This window comes from Neoarius graeffei, chromosome 23 (assembly GCF_027579695.1).
Source record: "Neoarius graeffei isolate fNeoGra1 chromosome 23, fNeoGra1.pri, whole genome shotgun sequence".
Classification (NCBI taxonomy): domain Eukaryota; kingdom Metazoa; phylum Chordata; class Actinopteri; order Siluriformes; family Ariidae; genus Neoarius; species Neoarius graeffei.
Window position 1 is genome coordinate 21,947,669 of NC_083591.1, and position 23,561 is coordinate 21,971,229.

General features: G+C 40.5%; 2 protein-coding genes across 2 annotated transcripts in view; one reads left to right on the forward strand and one right to left on the reverse strand.

Annotated features, from left to right (window-relative positions):
- Positions 1-284: 284 nt before the first annotated feature.
- LOC132871184 (corticoliberin-like) lies at positions 285-776 on the forward strand. The gene has a single exon (XM_060905290.1). It carries the CDS (start codon positions 285-287, stop codon positions 774-776), a length of 492 nt encoding a protein of 163 aa, XP_060761273.1.
- Positions 777-1,121: 345 nt separating this feature from the next.
- LOC132871618 (E3 ubiquitin-protein ligase TRIM63-like) overlaps positions 1,122-23,561 on the reverse strand; it is a 345,056-nt gene continuing 322,616 nt past the window's right edge. Inside the window, exons 9-10 of the mRNA XM_060905935.1 lie at positions 9,110-9,462; positions 1,122-1,345 (exon numbers count right to left, since the gene is read on the reverse strand). Of these exons, the coding sequence (XP_060761918.1) occupies positions 1,250-1,345; positions 9,110-9,462 (449 nt within the window). The 3' untranslated portion in view covers positions 1,122-1,249. The remainder of the gene's footprint in view (positions 1,346-9,109; positions 9,463-23,561) is intronic.

Genomic DNA, 23,561 nt, shown 5'->3' on the forward strand with positions numbered 1-23,561 from the left:
ATTTGAAGCATTACGGAAAATTTAAAGGTAGTAATATTACTAGTACTAGACTAGTAATTAATTTCTTATTTTTAACAGAGCCTTTACTATGTCTGATAGCATTTTTGTTGGTTAATTTTAATTAAAATAGTTTTCATTTTCAAATTACTTTAGGCCTATACAAAGAACGTTAAAGTGAAACTTGTTCAGTTCTTTTATACCATGTTTCCTTCATAATAAGTCCTATTTGGGCAGGTGAAATGTTCAATAATTTTGCATTTACAGATCGCCAAGTATCCCCCGAAATGAAACGTTACGTACTGTTTGCGTTGGTGGCGGTGCTCAGCACTTTCATTCCGCGCAACGAAGGCAAAGCAATAGCTAGCTCTAAGGATGAGTACGCTGGCTCTAGATTAACGGAACGGCAACGACCCGTTCTACCAATCCTCATGCGACTGGGAGAAGAGTATTTCATCCGGTTTGATGACCTAGAGCAGGGTCTGCGCGCTTCTAAAGAAAGCTCTCCGCTACGAGCAACCACCGTTAACCGCGCGCTCCAGCTGCAGCTCATACAGAGGCTACTGCAGGAAGAAGTCGATAAGCTTGGTAACGTTTTAATGGACAGCTTCATCCAGCTGGCGGACTCGGGTCAGAGGAAGCGTCGGCGTGACGAACCGCCAATCTCCCTGGATCTGACATTTCACCTACTGCGCGAGGTGCTAGAGATGGCACGGGCCGAACAAATAGCTCAACAGGCAAGCAACAACCGAAAAATGATGGACTTTTTTGGGAAGTAAAAGCAATGTTTTACTCCCTGAAATTTCGAAATAATAATATTCTTCCTAGTGATTCCTCAACCTCTAACATCTTTTCATACTGATCCCTTGTGCTAATTTTGTGTTAATCTGTGTTCCAATGTATTATTTCAGTGATCATAGAATAAGTTATGTTGTAAAATAACTAGCGGAGAAATATATAGTCATATTATTTTATTATTGTTATCACATTTAATTACTGTGAATGTTACATCTTTGGAATTCTTCGGTATTGTCCAATACATTGTCCCACTGATGGAGACTGAAATGGAATCTGGAGTCAGAGAATATATATATATAAATTGAATATCTGCTTCACATGCCTTGTGTGGACATAAACCGTCCTTGTAGAAAAATCACAAAATGACACAAAGGAACTTTGCCATGTAATCTCTGCTGAATTCCTGGTTAACAAACATAATCTGGGAGGACTTTTCCCATTTAGGACAGAAATCTTACTTAGGTGTATTAAGCCAGGAAAAGGAGAAAACATGCCGTGGAAGACCCTCTGAGCTGTGATTGGTAATTCCTGCACTGGGGTTGGTAGACCCCTGAGAGAGAGAGAGAGAGAGAGAGAGAGAGAGAGAGAGAGAGAGAAGGGGCAGGGGTAAGCTTGGAGTTGAGAAGATGAAGCATACAGAATGGGTATGTAGCTATATCTAATATTCCAATAATAATAATAATAATAATAATAATAATAATAATCTCATTATCTCTAGCCGCTTTATCCTGTTCTACAGGGTCGCAGGCAAGCTGGAGCCTATCCCAGCTGACTACGGGCGAAAGGCGGGGTACACCCTGGACAAGTCGCCAGGTCATCACAGGGCTGACACATAGACACAGACAACCATTCACACTCACATTCACACCTACGGTCAATTTAGAGTCACCAGTTAACCTAATCTGCATGTCTTTGGACTGTGGGGGAAACCGGAGCACCCGGAGGAAACCCACACGGGGAGAACATGCAAACTCTGCACAGAAGGGCCCTCGTTGGCCACGGGGCTCGAACCCGGACCTTCTTGCTGTGAGGCGACAACGCTAACCACTACACCACCTTGCCGCCCATAATAATAATAATAATAATGTAAAAAGTTTAGACTAGTGGCCAAGCGAAACTGCTTATGTATGAAAAGGAATTGATATTTTTCTCATATTCACTTTCAGGCTGTATATGAAATCCTTTCTTTTAAAGTCTTTCTTTCTTTCTTTCTTTCTTTCTTTCTTTCTTTCTTTCTTTCTTTCTTTCTTTCTTTCTTTCTTTCTTTCGCAATAGTGAAAGAAAAAGTGATGCTATAAACATTTCCACAAACTTAAAAAGAAGTGCCATAAGTTGACCAATAGCAGGGCTCACCATTAACTTTTTAATCCACTTGTCCAGTTGGACAAGCAGCAAGATTTTTCACTCGCCCTGGCCATAAACTTATTACTATGTATTTACTAGTTCAATGAAAGGAAAGTGGTTAACAAAGTTTATCAAAAAGTATGTATAGTTACGGTATGATAATCATTATAATGATTTATAATAATGATTTATAATTTTTCAATAAAACTCAAACTTTATCTGTAACAATAAACAAAAACTATCCAATGCCCCATTATGGTGCACGTGTTGTTACTATTACCCGATAGGCAATTTTAAGAGTTGGGATTGTTGTCTTTTTCACTTTCTTTTGACAAAATGAAACCAAAAGAAAACAAGTTAGACATGATAAGGGTGACAGAATCATGTTGTGAATGAAACCAAACTGTGAGTTTTGCACTTGCAAAATTCCCATAAAATATTTTATGACATTTGTGATTGTTAATGTGTACCATACAAAGCAAACAAACAAACAAACAAACAAACAAACAAACAAACAAACAAATAAACAAACAAACAAAAAATACAATAAATGTCCAAATAAAATGAAGATTCACCACATATATTTATTTTATTGAGGTATTTGATCGCCATTTCTTCAATTTCGATGTATTCAAAGTCTAATAATCTACTGTATAATTAGATGTTATAACATGGTTATTTTTACACATGCCCCTGCTGTACTTGGTTTCCCCAGAATTTTGTACACAATAACACAGCCGGATCACTGAAGTGATTGAACTAGTTTTGTTGGAACTTTATTGATGTAACTCTTGAATATTATTATCAAATGATGATTTTCAACAAACGTTCAACTTGTCCCACTGGACATATCCCTATGTCCCTGTGGAGTATCATCAATACAGAACTGAAGTTAATGTATGCATACATGTGCAATGCTGACTGGTGTTCAATGTAATTAGCATTCTGAACATTCAACTGAAGATGATGCAGAAGAATCAAAGAATGATGAATATTACATCACAGCCTGCATGACTTGGCATTAGGGATTCTGTATTGACTGTTTAATCAAGAACTACTGCTCTTACTAACAAGCGAACGAACTGCTACTGCTAACAAGACAGAGACCTTCTCGAAATTCAACAGTGGGAAAATATGATAATGCAACAGGTTTAATGCCGATTAAAAAGTAACTTGTGAAACTCCGCTTCAGAGAGTTGGAAAGGATTTGTTGCTTCCGGTAAAGTGCTATATTTGTTTTGCATCTGCTCATTTTAATTTGCATAGATGGCTTTAAAACTTGGACTTCCTTTATAGTGAACCACAAATCAGAAGCACTTCTGTAATTTTTGCAACAAGTTGGGAGAGCAGGGATATGAAAATGAATGAATGAATGAATGAATGAATGAATTTATTTATTTCGAACATGTATAAAAATGTATGTAACTATTTATACATACAAAAGAAAGAAAATGAAAAAAGTGACAAAAAAAGAATAAATAAAATAATATAAAGAGCTAATACATTACAATACACCGCACATTGTTCGAAAATGAAGAGACGGTTATGCGGTAAACAGAGTTGGTTATGGCTTTTCAACTCTCCGTGTTTTTTGCCATCTTACTTCTTTCTAGTTGTCATCTACAAGAGTTAAAATGTGGCTCCAGTTATATAAGCACTTACGGAAATGGTCTGGAGAGCTTTTCATTTCATGCATCCACTACAGTGGTGCTTGAAAGTTTGTGAACCCTTTAGAATTTTCTATATTTCTGTATAAATATGACCTAAAACATCATCAGATTTTCACACAAGTCCTAAAAGTAGATAAAGAGAACCCAGTTAAACAAATGAGACAAAAAATATTATACTTGGTCATTTATTTATTGAGGAAAATGATCCAATATTACATATCTGTGAGTGGCAAAAGTATGTGAACCTTTGCTTTCAGTATCTGGTGTGACCCCCTTGTGCAGCAATAACTGCAACTAAACAATTCCGGTAACTGTTGATCAGTCCGACACACCAGCTTGGAGGAATTTTAGCCCATTCCTCCGTACAGAACAGCTTCAAATCTGGGATGTTGGTGGGGTTCCTCACATGAACTGCTCGCTTCAGGTCCTTCCACAACATTTCGATTGGATTAAGGTCAGGACTTTGACTTGGCCATTCCAAAACATTAACTTTATTCTTCTTTAACCACTCTTTGGTAGAACGACTTGTGTGCTTAGGGTCGTTGTCTTGCTGCATGACCCACCTTCTCTTGAGATTCAGTTCATGGACAGATGTCCTGACATTTTCCTTTAGAATTTGCTGGTATAATTCAGAATTCATTGTTCCATCAATGATGGCAAGCTGTCCTGGCACAGATGCAGCAAAACAGGCCCAAACCATAGTACTACCATCACCATGTTTCACAGATGGGATAAGGTTCTTATGCTGGAATGCAGTGTTTTCCGTTCTCCAAACATAACGCTTCTCATTTAAATCAAAAATGTCTATTTTGGTCTCATCTGTCCACAAAACATTTTTCCAATAGCCTTCTGGCTTGTCCACGTGATCTTTAGCAAACTGCAGGTGAGCAGCAATGTTTTTTTGGAGAGCAGTGGCTTTCTCCTTGCAACCCTTCCATGCACACCATTGTTGTTCAGTGTTCTCCTGATGGTGGACTCATGAACATTAACATTAGCCAATGTGAGAGAGGCCTTCAGTTGCTTAGAAGTTACCCTGGGTCCTTCGTGACCTCGCTGACTATTACACGCCTTGCTCTTGGAGTGATCTTTGTTGGTCGACCACTCCTAGGGAGGGTAACAATGGTCTTGAATTTCCTGCATTTGTACACAATCTGTCTGACTGTGGATTGGTGGAGTCCAAACTCTTTAGAGATGGTTTTGTAACCTTTTCCAGCCTGATGAGCATCGACAACGCTTTTTCTGAGGTCCTCAGAAATCTCCTTTGTTCGTGCCATGATACACTTCCATAAACATGTGTTGTGAAGATCAGACTTTGATAGATCCCTGTTCTTTAAATAAAGCAGGGTGCCCACTCACACCTGATTGCCATTCCATTGATTGAAAACACCTGACTCTAATTTCACCTTCAAATTAACTGCTAATCCTAGAGGTTCACATACTTTTGCCACTCACAGATATGTAATATTGGATCATTTTCCTCAATGAATAAATGACCAAGTATAATATTTTCATCTCATTTGTGTCACTGGGTTCTCTTTATCTACTTTTAGGACTTGTGTGAAAATCTGATGATGTTTTAGGTCATATTTATGCAGAAATATAGAAAATTCTAAAGGGTTCACAAACTTTCAAGCACCACTGTATATGGGCTGAAAATCAGAGTTTTTGGTTTTAGTCAGTGAAATCTTGGCTTGTTCATCTACGTTTCTCTTATGAGTTTATTGTTCCTGCCCTATTGTTTCTAAAATGTGGGTTTGCTCACAAAATAGCCGTAAAAAGAAAGTGTCACAAGTGCCCTTGTGCGTACTATGCTGATTCTACTGCAACATTCCATGTTTTGTTGGAAGGTGATTTAGTCTTCAAACTCAACCCTGGTCCAACAAACTTTAAAATTAACACTATTGTTACTACAAATTTTCGATCACAAAGGCTGCATTCTTCGAACACACGTAACGCCGCTTGTCTCATAAATGTGAACATCAAGAAGACGACTCCACAGTTCTCTTCATTTATACAATTTGGGACATGGAATGCTCAATCATTGAGTAAAAAATCTGCTGCAATTTGTGATCTTATAATATCCAAACGCTTGGACGTCCTAACCATCACAGAGTCCTGGCTGTCTTGTTGATCACCATGGCAATAACCCAATTGCTGAGATTCTCAATAGTTTAAAGGACTATGATTTTCATCATGTTCCTCGTGTCAATCGAGCTGGAGGTGGTGTAGCCATTTTTCTGCGTAAGGGGTTTAAAGTATTCAAGAATGTGTGCCGGTCATTTTTAGCGATGGAATATATGGACATAACTATCAGTCATCGAAATTCATCCGTTAGGCTTATTACCATCTACAGACCTCCTCAATCCAAAAAGAATTGTGCTACGCCTACTACCTTTGCTCTTGAATTCTCTACGCTTCTAGAGAGTATATCACTGTCAAATGGGTACCTCTTGTTGAATGGGGATTTTAATTTTCATATGGAACTGCCTGATGATCGTAACACAGCGATGTTCAAGGACATTTTAGAATCCTTTGCTTTGAAACATGTTACAATTCCTACTCATTGCTGTGGTCACACATTAGATCTTCTTATTGACCGACAAGATGATGATGTTATCTAACTTATCAACAGTGTCTGATTTACCATCTGATCATCACACTGTCCTCTGCTCTATTGCATTTGAGAGACCAAATGTATCAAAGGTACAGTTCAGGTACAGAAAGTTCAAGACCATCAACATCGAGGCCTTAAAAGAAGATATCCGTAAGTTGACACTATGTTCAAATACTACCTGTACTGATGTTAATGATGTCACGGATTTGTACAACAATGATTTACAAGAGCTTATTAACATCCACGCACCAGAAATGGTCAGATCAGTAACTTTACGTCCAAATGCACCATGGTATAACAACTCTTTGAGATCTCTTAAACGACTAAAATGTCAACGCAAATGGAAATATCGTTCTTCAGGTCTTGAGGTGCATCGCCTAATGTATAGGGACACTTGTCAAGCGTATACAGCTGCACTGAACTCTGCTAAAACAGATTATTATACTACCTTGATTAAGGATGCTGATCAAAATAAGCTGTTCAATGTTATTGATAATCTGTTTGAAGTCAATTCCTCCATTACCAACACTGTTACTTGCCAATGATTTTAATGACTTCTTCTTGTCCAAGGTCCAAGTACTGAGGGAGGGCCTGCGGATGTCAGGTTTGAATTCATTAAATATTACCACTGCTATAAGTTACAGTGTCATTCCTCATTATCAAAATTTAACACTGTCTCAAACAACAATGTTATAGATCTCATAACAAAGTTGAAACCTAAATCATCCTCTCTTGATCCGGTACCAACCAGTATTGTTAAAAGACCGGCTGATGTTATAGCTGACCCAGTTGCGAGAATTATCAATACATCACTCTCATATGGCATATTCCTGAATGCTTTGAAGAAAGGGATTATCCGTCCATCTATTAAGAAGCAAAACCTGGATTGTGAGGTATTTTCAAATTACCGTCCTATCATTAACCTTGCTTGGCTCTCAAAGACATTAGAACGAGTGGTGTCCTCTCAGCTTATTGATTATCTCCAGGAGTATAGTCTCCTTCCAAAGTTTTAATCAGCCTACAGATGTTTTTATAGTACAGAAACCGCTGTTCTTCGAGTGTTTAATGATACACTGACTGCAATTGACAATCACCAGGATGTGGTTCTAGTTTTGTTAGATCTCTCATCTGCGTTTGACACTATAAATCATGCGCTGCTTTAGGAAAGGCTTCACCATCATTACAGAATTGGTGGGACAGTGCTCAAATGGGTTAGTTCCTATCTACACCATAGATAGGAACTATCCGTACACAGTCAGTGAAGATCAACGATGTGTTATCCTTTGAAAAGAAGGTAATTTATGGTGTACCTCAAGGTTCTGTATTGGGCCCACTGATGTTTACGCTGTTCTTTGCACCCTTAGATGATGTTGTGGTCTCCCATGGTTTACAATGTATGATGTATGCTGATGACACTCAACTATATGTTGCTGTTACTTCGAAAGGAGATCGTACTGCCATGATTTCAAAAATTGAGTCTTGTATTATGGACATTCTAATTTGGTGTACGAAGAATGGACTTGCTTGTAATCTAGAGAAAACAGAGATCCTTCACCTGTCATCAAGTTTTGTTAGACATCTTTTTTTTTTGCAAAATGCTGCAGCAAGACTTGTTGTTAAAGCTAAAAAGAAAGATCATATAACACCAATATTAAAATGTCTACACTGGCTCCCGGTCAAAGCAAGGATTGACTTTCAAGTTCTTCTTATTGCTTACAAAGCTCTCAATGGCCAAGCACCAGACTATATTATAGAACTACTTGAAGAATACAAGCCTGGTCGCAAACTACGTTCTTCTACACAGAATCTGCTGGTAGAGCCTCCCACAAGATCAAAGACTGGAGAGAGGGCCTTTAAAAATGCTGCACCAAGACTATGGAACAGAATTCCATATAACTTAGGTCAATCTAAAAGCTTAAGCAGCTTCAAGACCTCACTAAAAATGCATTTATTTCAGTTATATTTCACTGAATATAAATATAGTAATTTTATGGAAATTATCGTATAGATTTCTGTAATTCAACAATGGGAAAATTAACAATGGGAAAATTTTATTATAGTTATCTTATTATCTTTTAATATTAGTACATTATTTGTAGGTTATATTACATTAAATTATTGCAGGTTTAAAAGGTTATTTATATATATCATATTATAGGTTTAAAGTTTTAAGGTGTTTGAGGCAGTTGTATTCGGAGACCTAGGGCGTGACATTTTTTGTTTGTTGCGCTTTGAGTTATTGACTGCAACTGCTTTTAAATACATATATTTACTTAAATACATATATTTACTTTTTTCATCATTTTTATTGGTGTGGTAATGTTTTAATTTCCTTCTATTTTCTTTTTGTAAGAGCATAGAGACTTTGTTTATATGCTCCAAATACATATTATTATTATTATTATTATTGTTATTATAAAATGTAAGAATTAAATTTATTTATTTCCATATACAAACATACTTCACATTCATAAAACATGGACAAATCGGACACTTTATGAATGTAGACCTGACATCTGCAGAATCTTCCCCTCACACATACCATTCATTCATCAAGGTGATGAAGCGGATGAGACATCCATAATCAGAAACCCATAATCAAATTGTTATTGATTCATTTTCTCTCATATATGCAATATATTTGCCTGTGTGTATTGGAAGTATGTGCAGTGTTGTACTGGTTTACCTCTGTGGCTGTATTTTCTGAGGTGCTGGGGGTTGTGCTTGTAGTAGGTGTGACTGAGGATGTATTCTGTGACATACTGGTGATTGTTGTTTGGGCAGGATTGGAAGTGGTTGGTGGTGTGGTTTGCGATGAACTGGAGTCCAGTATCTGGGCAGGGCTTGGCCCAGTACTCAGCTGAGATACACTATCCACAACTGGTGGTGAATCTGGAGTTAGGATAGGGCTTTGCTTGAAAGGGGAGGTCTTTAATCCTTCAGACTCATGAGTCAAGCCACTGACACATGTGTCATTAACTACTTCATCTTCATGATCCTCCTCCTCCTCATCGTGATCATGACCAGCTTCATTATCATCTGCAACAAAGTGTTACACAGACATATAACCAAAATTAAAACACACATTCTTAAACACCAACATCCAAAAGCTCCCACATCATGTGATCATCATGGTATTTTTGTACATACTCTGTGGTAGTATTGCAAGTGTCAGAGAGAAAGGTCTAAAAGGGCAAGAAATAACACACACACACACACACACACACACTTTATATATACTAACCCCGTTTCTAGAAAAGTTGGTGTACTGTATTTTCCAAAATGCAATAAAAACAAAAGTCTATGATTTGTTAATTCACATGAACCCGGATTTAACTGACAAAAGTACAAAATAAAGAAAAAAAAAGATTTTCAATAGTTTTTCTGACCAATTTAATTGTATGTTGTAAATATAAACAAAGTTAGAATTTGATACCTGCAACACACTCAAAAAAAGTTGGGACAAATTATTGCATTACATCATCTTTCCTTTTAATAACACTTTTTAATTATGTGGGATCTGAGGGTGGCGGCACGGTGGTGTAGTGGTTAGTGCTGTCGCCTCACAGCAAGTCTGGGTTTGAGCCCCGTGGCCGGCGAGGGCCTTTCTATGCGGAGTTTGCATGTTGTCCATGTGGGTTTCCTCCAGGTGCTCCGGTGTCCCCCACAGTCCAAAGGTTAGGTTAACTGGTGACTCTAAATTGACCATAGGTGTGAATGTGAGTGTGAATGGTTGTCTGTGTCTATGTGTCAGCCCTGTGATGACCTGGCGACTTGTCCAGGGTGTACCCCACCTTTCGCCCGTAGTCAGCTGGGATAGGCTCCAGCTTGCCTGCGACCCTGTAGAACAGGATAAAGCGGCTAGAGATAATGAGATGAGATGAGATCTGAGGGTACTAATTGTTGCAGTTTTGCAATTGGAATTTTTGTCCATTCTTGCTTGATACAAGACTTTAGCTGCTCAACAGTCCGTGGTCACTGTTGTCTGGTTCTCCCCTTCATGATGTGCCATACATTCTCGACAGATCCGGACTGGCAGCAGGCCAAGCACATGCACTCTGTCTATGAAGCCACACTGTTGTAGCCCGTGCAGAATGTGGCCTGGCATTGTCCTGCTGAAATAAGCATGGACTTCCTGGGACGAGATGTTACCTTGATGAATATGTCTGTCTATAACCCCGATTCCAAAAAAGTTGGGACAAAGTACAAATTGTAAATAAAAATGGAATCCAATGATGTGAAAGTTTCAAAATTCCATATTTTATTCAGAATAGAACATAGATGACATATCAAATGTTTAAAATGAGAAAATGTATCATTTAAAGAGAAAAATTAGGTGATTTTAAATTTCATGACAACAACACATCTCAAAAAAGTTGGGACAAGGCCATGTTTACCACTGTGAGACATCCCCTTTTCTCTTTACAACAGTCTGTAAACGTCTAGGGACTGAGGAGACAAGTTGCTCAAGTTTAGGGATAGGAATGTTAACCCATTTTTGTCTAATGTAGGATTCTAGTTGCTCAACTGTCTTAGGTCTTTTTTGTCATATCTTCCATTTTATGATGTGCCAAATGTTTTCTATGGGTGAAAGATCTGGACTGCAGTCTGGCCAGTTCAGTACCCAGACCCTTCTTCTACGCAGCCATGATGCTGTAATTGATGCAGTATGTGGTTTGGCATTGTCACATTGGAAAATGCAAGGTCTTCCCTGAAAGAGACGTCGTCTGGATGGGAGCATACGTTGTTCTAGAACCTGGATATACCTTTCAGCATTGATAGTGTCTTTCCAGATGTGTAAGCTGCCCATGCCACACGCACTAATGCAACTCCATACCATCAGAGATGCAGGCTTCTGAACTGAGCGCTGATAACAACTTGGGTCATCCTTCTCCTCTTTAGTCCGAATGACACAGCGTCCCTGATTTCCATAAAGAACTTAAAATTTTGATTCGTCTGACCACAGAACAGTTTTCCACTTTGCCACAGTCCATTTTAAATGAGCCTTGGCCCAGAGAAGACATCTGCGCTTCTGGATCATGTTTAGATACGGCTTCTTCTTTGAACTATAGAGTTTTAGCTGGCAACGGCGGATGGCATGGTGAATTGTGTTCACATAATGTTCTCTGGAAATATTCCTAAGCCCATTTTGTGATTTCCAATACAGAAGCATGCCTGTATGTGATGCAGTGCCGTCTAAGGGCCCGAAGATCACGGACACCCAGTATGGTTTTCCGGCCTTGACCCTTACGCACAGAGATTCTTCCAGATTCTCTGAATATTTTGATGATATTATGCACTGTAGATGATATGTTCAAACTCTTTGCAATTTTACACTGTCAAACTCCTTTCTGATATTGCTCCACTACTTGTCAGTGCAGAATTAGGGGGATTGGTGATCCTCTTCCCATCTTTACTTCTGAGAGCCGCTGCCACTCCAAGATGCTCTTTTTATACCCAGTCATGTTAATGACCTATTGCCAATTGACCTAATGAGTTGCAATTTGGTCCTCCAGCTGTTCCTTTTTTGTACCTTTAACTTTTCCAGCCTCTTATTGCCCCTGTCCCAACTTTTTTGAGATGTGTTGCTGTCATGAAATTTCAAATGAGCCAATATTTTGCATCTGGATCATGTTTAGATACGGCTTCTTCTTTGAACTATAGAGTTTTAGCTGGCAACGGCGGAAAATGAAATTTCAAAATGTCTCACTTTAAACATTTGATATGTTGTCTATGTTCTATTTTGAATACAGTATGACACAGCGTCCCTGATTTCCTTAAAGAACTTCAAATTTTGATTCGTCTGAGATTTGTAAATTATTGCATTCCGTTTTTATTCACAATTTGTAATTTGTCCCAACTTTTTTGGAATCGGGGTTGTAAAATCCCAATATATACCTCCACATCGATGGTACCTTCACACACACACACACACACACACACACACAACTCACCCATGCTGTGGGCACTGATGCACCCCATACCATCACAGATGCTGCATTTTACAACTTTCTGTGATAAACTGGATAACAAACTGTGTTGTGACAATGGTTTTCGGAAGTACTCCCGAGCCCACATGGCTATATTTGTGACATTAGCATTACAGTTTCTCAGGCAGTGCAGCATGAGGGCTCAAAGTTCATGTACATTCAACAGTGGCTTCTGACCTTGCCAATTGTGCACTGAGATGTCTCAAAATTCCCTGAATCTTTTTCACAATATTATGTACTGTAGATCTTAAAAGACCTAAATCAAATTTTAACTTTGTTTATATTTACAAAATACAATTCAGTTGGTCAGTAAAATTATTGAAAATCTCTTCTTTGTACTTTTATTAGTTAAATAAGGATTCATGTAAATTAGCAAATCACAAAACAACTCTTGTGTTGAGAAATGCTCTTTCTGAATTGACTAACAATTCTCTCATGAATTTTGGCACAAAGGAGTGAGCCAAGAGCCATCCTTGCATGCAAAGAATGAGCATTTGGTGCATGCTCCTTTTATACCCAATCATGGAACCAATTAACCTGCTTATTGTGAAATCTTCCAAAATGGTATTACTTGAACAATATCCTGTAAACCTTTCAGTCTTATTTTGCCTTTGTCTCAACATTGAGTGTGTTGCAGTATCAGATTCTAACTGCATTTATATTTACAAAATACAATTAAGTTGGTCAGTAAAACTATTGAAAATCTTTTCTTTGTATATTTGTCAGTTAAATAAATAAATATTTTAGAAAATATCCTAAATTAGGGTGTGTATATATAAATTACACACACACACACACACACACACACACACACACACACACACACACACCTTAATTTACAAAAGGCCTGTGTATGTAAAAACAGACATCTGTCAGGGTGCAGGCACTTATGGATGTATGTGCAGGGCAAAGTGGGGAAAGCAAACTGGAAAAAAGCCAAAATATGAGACTAGAATCAAGGTCATGGGACAGGCGAGGGTCGATTGATTGGTAGATGGGGCAATGCAGACAGGGCTAGAGAATGATGAGAAAGATATGAAAATGAGGGTCGAGAACACAGTAAAGCAGGCAGTAGAATAAAGGCTCGGTATGACAGGAATGAACACTGAATGATACTTTGCATCGAGAGTGGGAGAGGTGTTTATATAGCAGGGGCTGATGAACCAGGAAACGAGTGACAAGTGTATTAACAAACAGGTGATAGAGGGTGCTGTTGTTCATGGGTGTTGTAGTTCTGAGCAGCCATGTCTGTAGTTGGGTTTGGACTGGCGCTCTTGACAGCATTACTGACAGAACACCTCCCCCCAAGGAGCTCCGTCCAGGAGCTACATTCTTCTTAGGATGCCCTAACCCTCTGTGTGCAGGCTTGTCGGGGTGTTGGCTGTGGAACTCCTGAGTCAAGAGAAGGTCCAGAATATCCCTTACTCCTACCCAGCTTTGCTCTTCAAGTCCATAGCCCTCCCAATCTACCAGATACTCAAGCTGACCTCTTCTGTGCCTAGAGTCTAGGATTTTATTTACCTAGTAGATGGGATCCCCTTCTGGACAAGGTGACAGGTGGTCTGGGGTGAGTGTGTTTGTGGACAGAGGACCTTGGATGGCAGGTTTTAGGCAGGAGACATGATACGTAGGTGACAAGTGACTGTGTGGTGGGAGCTCAAGCCTATTAATGCATCAGAGCAGCTTGTAAGGTCCAACGTAGCGTGCCTGTAGCTTCCTACAAGTATTGGGTTCCTTGAGGTCCTTAGTAGACACCCATACCTGGTCACCAGGAGAAAACTCAGGGTTGCCGCTTCTGTGCTTGTCGGCGTATTCCTTATACTTGACACTGACAGACTCGATGCATTGATGAACCTCCTCCCAAACTGACTGGCTGCATGAGAACCACTCCTCCACTGCCTGTACCCATGCCGGTGACTTGTGCCATGAGAACGGGGGGGTTGGTAGCTGAGCATGCACTGAAAGGGTGTTAGTTGTGTAGCAGAGTGCTTCAGAGAATTCTGTGCATATTCGGCCCACAGGAAGAAACAGGCCCAGTTCCCCTGGTTCCGCATGCAGAAGATTCTGAGGAAACATCCTATCTCCTGGTTAGCCCTCTCTACTTGGCCATTGGACTGGGGGTAATATCTGGACATGAGGCTCACCGAGACACCTAACTGCTCCATGAAACTGGCCCATAGAGGAGAGATGAACTGAGGGCCATGGTCGCTGACTATGTCCTCTGGGATGCCAAAGTATCTGAATACATACTGGAATAACAGTTTGGCGGTCTGGAAAGCTGTGGGGATGCCAGGTAACAGGATGAGTCTCAGTGCCTTGGAGAACCTGTTGATGATGACCAGGATGGTAGTAGCTTGGTGATAAAGTCGATGGCCAGGTGAGACCAGGGTCTCTGAGGTACAGGGAGAGGGCATAGTTTACCAGCAGGAAGTGTTTGAGGTACCTTGGCTTGTGTGCACTCCGTGCACGAGGAGATGAAATAGATGATCTCAGTCAACATATTCTCCCACCAATACTTGTTCCGTAGCAGTTGGTGAGTACGATGACTGCTTGGGTGACCAGTGGCAGGAGATGCATGTGCCCAAGTGATGAGTTTACCTCAGAGATGGTTGGGGACGTACAGGTGGCCAGGTGGGCAGTTAGCTGGAGGAATCTGTGGTTGCAACTCCCTTATCTCCTTGTCTAGATCCCATGAAATCGCTTGGATGAAGCATTCAGGCATGAGGATGGGGTGAGGTTCAGGGTCGTGAGGAGATGGGCTGAAGACACATGACAGGGCATCCACCTTAATGTTCTTGGTGCCTGGATGATAGGATATTGTGAAGTGGAAATGCATGAAAAACAGCCCATCGGGCTTGGCATGGGTTAAGTCTCTTGGCCTTCTTGAGATAGTCCAAGTTCTTATGATCCATAAGTATGACAAAGGGGTAAGTGCCTCCCTCCAGCGAGTGTCTCCATTCCTTCAGAGCAAGCTTGATAGCGAGTAGTTCTCTGTTCCAGATGTCATAGTTCCTCTCTGCTAAGGCGAGTTTCTTCAAGAAGAATGCAACTGGGTGGAGCTTGAGCTTCTCGCTGAAGTGCTGGGAGAGGACACCTCCTACACCCATCTTGGAGGTGTCCACCTTGACTGTTAAAGGTCAGGTAGGGTCAGGTGTTGGAGGATCGGGGCTGTGGTGAAGGTAGTTTTGAGCTTGTTGAAGGCCTCTTCAGCTGCAGGGGTCCAGTGGAGATGCTTTGGTCCCTTCTTTAACAGGGAGGCCAAGGGCATTGCGTGAGTACTGAAATTTCTAATGAAATGGTAATAGAAATTTGCGAACCCTAGAAAGTGTTGGAGCTCCTTGACTGAAGTGGGCACCAGCCAGATAGTCACCACAGAGACATTGGAGGGGTCCATACTGACCCCCTCTGCACTGATGTACCCCAGAAAGGAGCTCTGATGCATCTGGAACTCACACTTCACAGCTTTGACATAAAGGTGGTTTTCTAACAGGCGGTTGAGCACTGATCAGATGTGTTGGAGATGGCTCTCTTCATCTGGGGAGTAGATCAGAATATCATCAATGTATGCCACCATATAGCTCCCTAACATGTCCCAAAGTACATCACTGATGAGACACTGGAACATGCTTGGTGCCGAAAAGAGGCCATATGGCATTATCCGGTACTCAAAATGTCTGGCATTGGTGCTGAAGGCCGTCTTCGACTCATCTCCTTCTCAGATACAGACCAGGTTGTAGGCACTGCATAGGTCTAGCTTAGAAAACACCTTGGTGCTACGGAGCTGTTCTAAAGCCGAGGGCACCAAAGGAAGAGAATATAGGTACTTCACAGAGATCTGATTGAGTCCTCAAAAGTCTATACATGGGCAGAGGCTACCCCCTTTCTTCTCTATGAAGAAGAATTCCGCTGATGCAGGTGATGTAGACTGGCATATGTACCCCTGTTTGAGGGCCTTTTGTATGTACTCCTCCATCGCCGCTTGTTCCATCTGGGGCAGAGGGTAGATGCGACTGCATGGTAGAGAAGTGCCCAGTAGGAGGTCAATGGCACAGTCATGGGGCGGTGTGGTGGTAGGCCGTACACCTTACCCTTACTGAAGACCTCCCTTAGGCCCAGGTAACACTCTGGGACCCCTTCAGGCTGGGGACTCTCTACAGACATGGAGGAGAGACTTAGCTGAGGACACTGAAGACAGTTCTGAAAACAGGTCGGGGACCATTGAGAATCTCCTTATTCCGCCAGGAGATGAGCGGGTCATGAAGCTGCAGCCAAGGATAACCCAAAATGATGTCATGATATACGGGTAGTGGTAACTAGGAGTGAGATTAGGTCTGAATGGAAGGCTCCCACCTGAATGTGCATGGGAGCAGTCTGGATGGTGATGAGGTCATCCCTTATCAGGCCTCCGTCAATTGTCCTGATGCTGAGTGGGCTCTGCAAAGGGTTTGTGTACAAACTGAATTTCTGGATGACTGAGCTGTCAATGAAGTTCCCCTCCATCCCTGAGTAAACAAATGCAGAAAGCACATAAGCCGAGGAAAACAGTTTCAGCAATACAGGAACCTTGAAAGACTGAGCTCTAAATTATCTCACTGGACTCACTGGGTCAGCCTCGGTCTCCACAGAGCTGGTGCACAGTGGGCGGACTGGACACTGAATAATCTGATGGTTGGCACTCCCGCAGTAGAAACACAGGCCCTCTCTCCTCCTCTGATCTTGTTCGGAGTGTTTCAGATGAGTTTGTGAGACCTCCATGGGTGTGGGAGCATCGGTGGTTGAAGTGGGGGCAGTCTCCTCCTTGAGTGATGGGGGACTGGATAGTAGATGGTCCAGCCAAATCATGAGATCAATCAGGGCGTCTACAGTGAGATGTTCATCACAGCACACCAGCTCACTCAACACAGCAGGGTGGAACCCCTGGCAGAAAACAGCTTTTAGAGCTGGCTCATTCCATCCACTGGCTGCTGCAAGAATTTGAAAATCTAGGGCATAGTCGGTGACTCTCCTAGAGCCCTGTGTGATGGTCAATAGGATCTCACTGGCCTGAATTCCCTCCGGTTCATGATCAAGTCAAGTCAAGTCAAGTTTATTTGTACAGCGCTTTTAACAATAAACATTGTCGCAAAGCAGCTTTACAGAATTTGAACGACTTAAAACATGAGCTAATTTTATCCCTAATCTATCCCCAATGAGCAAGCCTGTGGCGATGGTGGCAAGGAAAAATTCCCTTAGACGACATGAGGATCAAACACATGCTTGAATAGTGCGAGGAAACGATCATGCGCCGGCCTACTGCATCGCCTTGCCGGTCAAGAACAAAAGAAACCTTGTGATCTTACATTCATTGGAGATGTGTTGGATCAAAGAGAAGTACATGGAGAACTGAAGCAAAAATTCCTTACAGCTGCGCACATCCCCGGCATATTTCTCCGGGCATGGAAGCGAAAGCGCAGAACTTGGGAGGATTTCGGGGAGGGCCTGTTACATCACGGCAGCTAGGTGAGCCATCTTGGTGTTGAGATCTGCAAGCATCTGCTGATGTTCCCCCAAGAGGTGCCCCTTAGTGCTCAGAGCAGTTTGCCTTGCCTCCTCTGCTGCATCTATTGTGGTGAAGTATCCTGTCAAGGTGCAGGCACTTACAGATGTATGTGCAGGGGAAAGTGGGGAAAGCAAACTGGAAACAAAGCTAAAACACAAGACTAGAATCAAGGTCGTGGGACAGGCGAGGGTTGTTTGATCAGTAGATGGGGCAATGCAGACAGGACTAGAGAATAACGAGAAAGATACAAGAGCAAGGGTTGAGAACACAATAAAGCAGGCAGTAGAATAAAGGCTCAGTATGACAGGAATGAACACTGAATGATACTTCACATTGAGTGAGAGTGGGAGAGGTGTTTATATAGCAGGGGCTGATGAACCAGGAAATGAGTGACAGGTGTATTTAATAAACAGGTGATAGAGAGCACTGTGGTTTGTGGGTCTTGTAGTTCTGAGTGGCCATGTTTGTAGTTGGGTTTGGACTGGCACGCTTGACCGTATTACTGACAACATCTTGATATATTGATAATACCTGCAAAAAAGATAAAAGTTGATTCATCTGGGTCCATGCAAATAGATGAATTTAGTACAAAAAAATTCAGTTGTGTATTTGTATCATATCTGCACCTGCTCATGCTCAAGACTCCACTTCCCAGCATTCATGGCAGCCTTCAAATATATCCGCCATGGACAACAACCATCCTGCACCTCATCACTCACAATCTCCCAAATTCTAATCATCTGCACCTGTTCACAATCACAACTCAGTATTTAAGGACATTCAGTTCACTCACACTTTATGAAGTAAATACTGAGTGTTCCCTTGCCTGATTTTACCAAGCCTTTTGTTATTCAAATGAATACTCTGGTTTCCTGACTTTGTTTGTACCTTGATTTTGGCTCTTTGTCTTTGCCTCTGATATTCTGTTTGTGCCTCGCCTGACCACTGCCTGTTTTTTTTTTTTTTTTACTTTGCCTTTGCAGATCATTTTGGATTTTTCTGCCAGCTTTGTCTTATTAAACTCTGCTGCTTTTACATCCATTTGTTGCCTGCATTTCTGACAACTTGGGGAATGATAATTACAGTGGTGCTTGAAAGTTTGTGAACCCTTTAGAATTTTCTATATTTCTGCATACGATAAATATGACCTAAAACATCAAAACCGGAACTTCCGCTTCCGCCTTGATGGAGTAGACAGAGAGAGAAGGCAGCTATGTTTCATTTCGATTCAATAACCTGACTTAAATCAACCAAGCCATTTTATTTACAGTAACTGTCTTTATTTGAGTGCCTGGAGCACCTTTACGCCTGTTTAAGTAATATTTAAAACTTTGATTATCCCTGCAAAAGAGTGAAATTCTCCACAACAAGTCGACTTGAAAATGACGGACGCCAAACAAGAAGCAAATAATCCTATGCCTATCTCTCTGGATATGCTTCGAGCCGAATTACAATCTTACAGAGAAGCCCTGACTAGCAATATTAAATCACAAATAAACTGCCTCCATCAAGAGATTAAGAACAATATCTTATCACTCAGAGAAGAGGCAAAAGCAGACATTCGCGAGCTCTGTTCTGAAATGGTACAGGAAATGGCGACATTGCATAAAGCACAGATTTGGAGAATGAACATGCAGGAATGGGCAAATCCCTGAGTGATACAGTGGACCGGGTGACCTTATTAGAAAACAAGTATGAAACCATGGCAAAAGAAAACAAAAAGATATCCGAAAAATGCATGGATTTAGAGAACAGGAATCGCAGATTGAACCTTAGACTGACCGGAATTCGGGAGGGAGCTGAAGCAGGAGACCCGGTCCAGATTGTTGCAGAATTTTTTTCAGACATGCTTGGTGCAGAAAACTTTGACTCCCCAGTGACCATTGATCGAGCACACAGGACTCTTGCTCCAAAACCAAAAAAAGGAGAGCGACCAGGGGCGATGGTCATTCGCTTTCATTACTATGCGGAGAAAGAAAATATCCTGACGCTATCCAGAAATAAAGGCCGCCTGTTCTACAGGGACACTCCTGTGCACATCTTTCCACATGTAAGTCCTGAAGTTGGGAAGCTGCGAGCGGCGTTTAACCAAGTGAAGGCAAAGCTGCTGGATGTGGGGGTAAGCTACAGTCTGTTTTACCCTGCCAGGCTGGCGATCACAGTGAATGGCTCCAGGGACTCATTTGATAGCCCAAGTGAAGCAGAAACATTTTTTAACACGAAAATTGCTGTTTGAGCTGACAACACTGTATAAGAACTGTGACTGAACTATGTTGGCACTTAAAGAAGTGAATCTCCTTAGTTTTCTCTCAACCCTTTGATGTTATGGCTGGGTGCCCCCCACGCTCTTTACTACGGATAACGCAATTACTGCTGATGATTGAAAACATTACAATTTGAGAGCACTAATGGGAGGGATGGATGGGTTTTTTTTTGTGCTTTTTGGTGGGGGGAGGTTATTCCTCAAGAGCTTAATATGGATGGTTATCCTTTTGAAGGGCTATTATGGACTGCCAATAAGTATAATTTAGGGAAAATAAGATTTCTTTTTTAAGATTAAAGTTGCATACATGTTTATCAGCCTATATAAAAAACTGTTTCTACTGTTGCAACAGGTTTTTGGTGCCATTGTTTTTGTTGTTGCTATTATTATTATTATTATTATTATTATTATTATTATTACTGTTGATACTATTATTAATGATGATGATGATAGTGGTGACACCATACTGACTTAATTTAATTACTTAATTTTTAATTACTTATTTAATTATTTACTTTTTGCTGAATGAGGGCACAATGCAGGTAAGATAACTAAAATTGAAATTAACACTGTTTAAGACACTACTTGCCTTTCTTTTTTTTCTTCTCCCCCCCTTTCTGTACACATGGATCTTGTGGAATATAAACATGTCTAGACTGATAATTAGAATAAGTTACACATTTATATGAGAATATGTTGGTTTAAAGATTTGATTCACCAAAGGAGCTTAGGGGTAAGTCAAGTGTCCAATTTCCTCTCTGAAGGTGCACTGGATGGCAGGTGTTTTGTTTAATGTTTTTTTTTTCCCTATGTTCTATGTTAGGAGAACGACAGGAGGAGGTTTGGGTTCAGTTTGAACGGGGTAGTCTTAACTTTGGTACACATTTTTATTATTTTTTTGAGCAGGTGTCAAGTGGTGAACACTCTATTTACAGTTTAGCCTTTTAAAAACCTGATAATGGCTAGTAGGGAAAAACATCTAAATCTGGTTCAGTACATTTCCTGGAATTGTAAAGGGCTTAATGGAGCAGTGAAGCGGGGAAACATTTTGACTCATCTTGGTAGTTTAGGAGCTGATATCTCATTTCTACAGGAAACGCACCTTAAAAACCTTGATCAGAAATGTTTGCATTGTAAATGGGTTGGGCAGGTTTATCATTCCAGTTATAACTCTAAATTTAGGGGAGCAGTTATACTCATAAAGAAAAATATACCTTTTATTTCAACCCAGGTTATACCAGACCCCCATGGGAGATATATAATAGTAACAGGAAAGCTTTATCATATTCCAGTGGTTCTGGCCAGCATCTATGCTCCCAATTTCGATGATGAACAATTTATATCTTCTTTTATGAATACCTTGCCTAGTCTTGATACACATAAATTAATAATGGGTGGGGACTTCAACTTGGTACTAAACCCTACTTTGGATAGATCGTCAAATAAATCAATACCTCTTTCTAAGTCAGCAAAAGTGATTCATACTTTTTAAAATACATGTAAAATAACAGATCCATGGAGATTCATGTTCCCAAACCTATGCAAATACTCTTTTTCGCCAGTTCATCACACTTATTCTAGAATTGACTTTTTTTTAATTGATTGTAGTCTCGTCATCGGTGAGACATTGCGATTATGAAGCAATAGTGTTGTCTGATCACAGCCCTGTGATACTACAACTAGCACTTGATAACAAAAGTACAACCAAAAGCTGGCGATTCAATAATAATTTATTATCAGAAAAAACATTTATTGAACAAACCAAAAACCATATTAATTAATATTTACTTATAAATGACACCCCAGAGATTGCAAGGTCAGTCCTTTGGGAAGCGCTTAAAGCTTACATTCGCGGATAGATCATCTCCTTTAGCTCCTCAATTAATAAAAAAAAACGTGAACAAAAAAATCAAGCTCACTGATGAAATTTTAGAGTTGGACCGCAAATATTTAATTTCACCCTCCCCAGATTTATATAAAAAAAGGCTATCCCTTCAAACAGAATTTAATTTGCTTTCTACTACAGAGAGAATTAGTCTTTTGACACGAACAAAACATAGAAACGACGAACATGGCGACAAGATCGGTAAGATTTTAGCACATCAAATTAAAGAAACTGCAACATCAAGATTAATTACAGAAATCCACAATGATGCTGGACAGATTACATTAGACCCATGGGAAATAAATAATGTTTTAAAAAAAATTTATAGTGATCTTTACACTTCAGAATCTACAGGAGATTTATCACTCATGGAGAATTTTTTTAATGACCTGAATGTTCCAAAAATCAGTGCTGAAGGTAGGGAACGAAGGTAGGGAAAGAAGAAATAATTGAGGCTATACAAAATATGCAAAGCTCAAAGGCTCCGGTGCCCAATGGCCTCACGGCAGAGTTTTATAAAACCTTTATTAACGAAATTTCACCGTTGCTACTTGATGTCTTTGAGGAATCACTTGAAAAAGGCTATCTCCCACCTACTTTTTATCAGATGAGCATTTCCCTATTACATAAAAAAAATAAAGACCCATTAAATCCAGGCTCATACAGGCCCATTAGCCTACTTGATGTGGATAACAAGATACTAGCAAAGATCTTAGCCACCCGTTTAGAAAAGGTTCTGCCTTCTGTGATCTCTTTAAACCAAACAGGTTTTATTAAAAATAGGCTTTTATTTTTTAACATTAGGAGATTGCCAAATATTATATATACCTCAAATAGTAACACCCAACATCCTGAGTTACTTATTTCTTTAGATGCGGAGAAAGCTTTTGACAGGGTTGAGTGGGACTGTCTCTTCTCAACTCTGTCAAAATTCGGGTTTGGTCCCAGATTCATTTCTCTCATTAATTACTTTATGAGCACCCCCAGGCCTCGGTACAGACAAATAGTGTTAATTCAGAATATGTTCCGCTTAGTCGTTCTGCCAGACAAGGTTGTCCCCTGTCCCCGCTTTTATTTGCGCTGGCTATTGAACCACTTGAGATCTCTCTACGCGCCACAAACTCTTATGACGGGATTATTAGGGGAGGGACTGAACACAAAGTTTAATTATATGCAGACGACCTGCTGTTATATATCTCGAATCCTTCAAAATCAATGCCAGTCATTTTGTCAATCCTGGATAAATTTGGGAAGATATCCGGTTATAAAATTAATCACTCAAAAAGCATTTTATTCTCCATCAACTCTATTGCTCGACCACAAACATTTAGCTCCCTCCCGTTTACAGTTTCAAATCTCATCTCATTATCTCTAGCCGCTTTATCCTTCTACAGGGTCGCAGGCAAGCTGGAGCCTATCCCAGCTGACTACGGGTGAAAGGCGGGGTACACCCCGGACAAG

Excerpts from the sequence above, each read along its gene's own strand:
- LOC132871184 (XM_060905290.1), top strand. The coding sequence starts at position 285 with ATGAAACGTTACGTACTGTTTGCGTTGGTGGCGGTGCTCAGCACTTTC.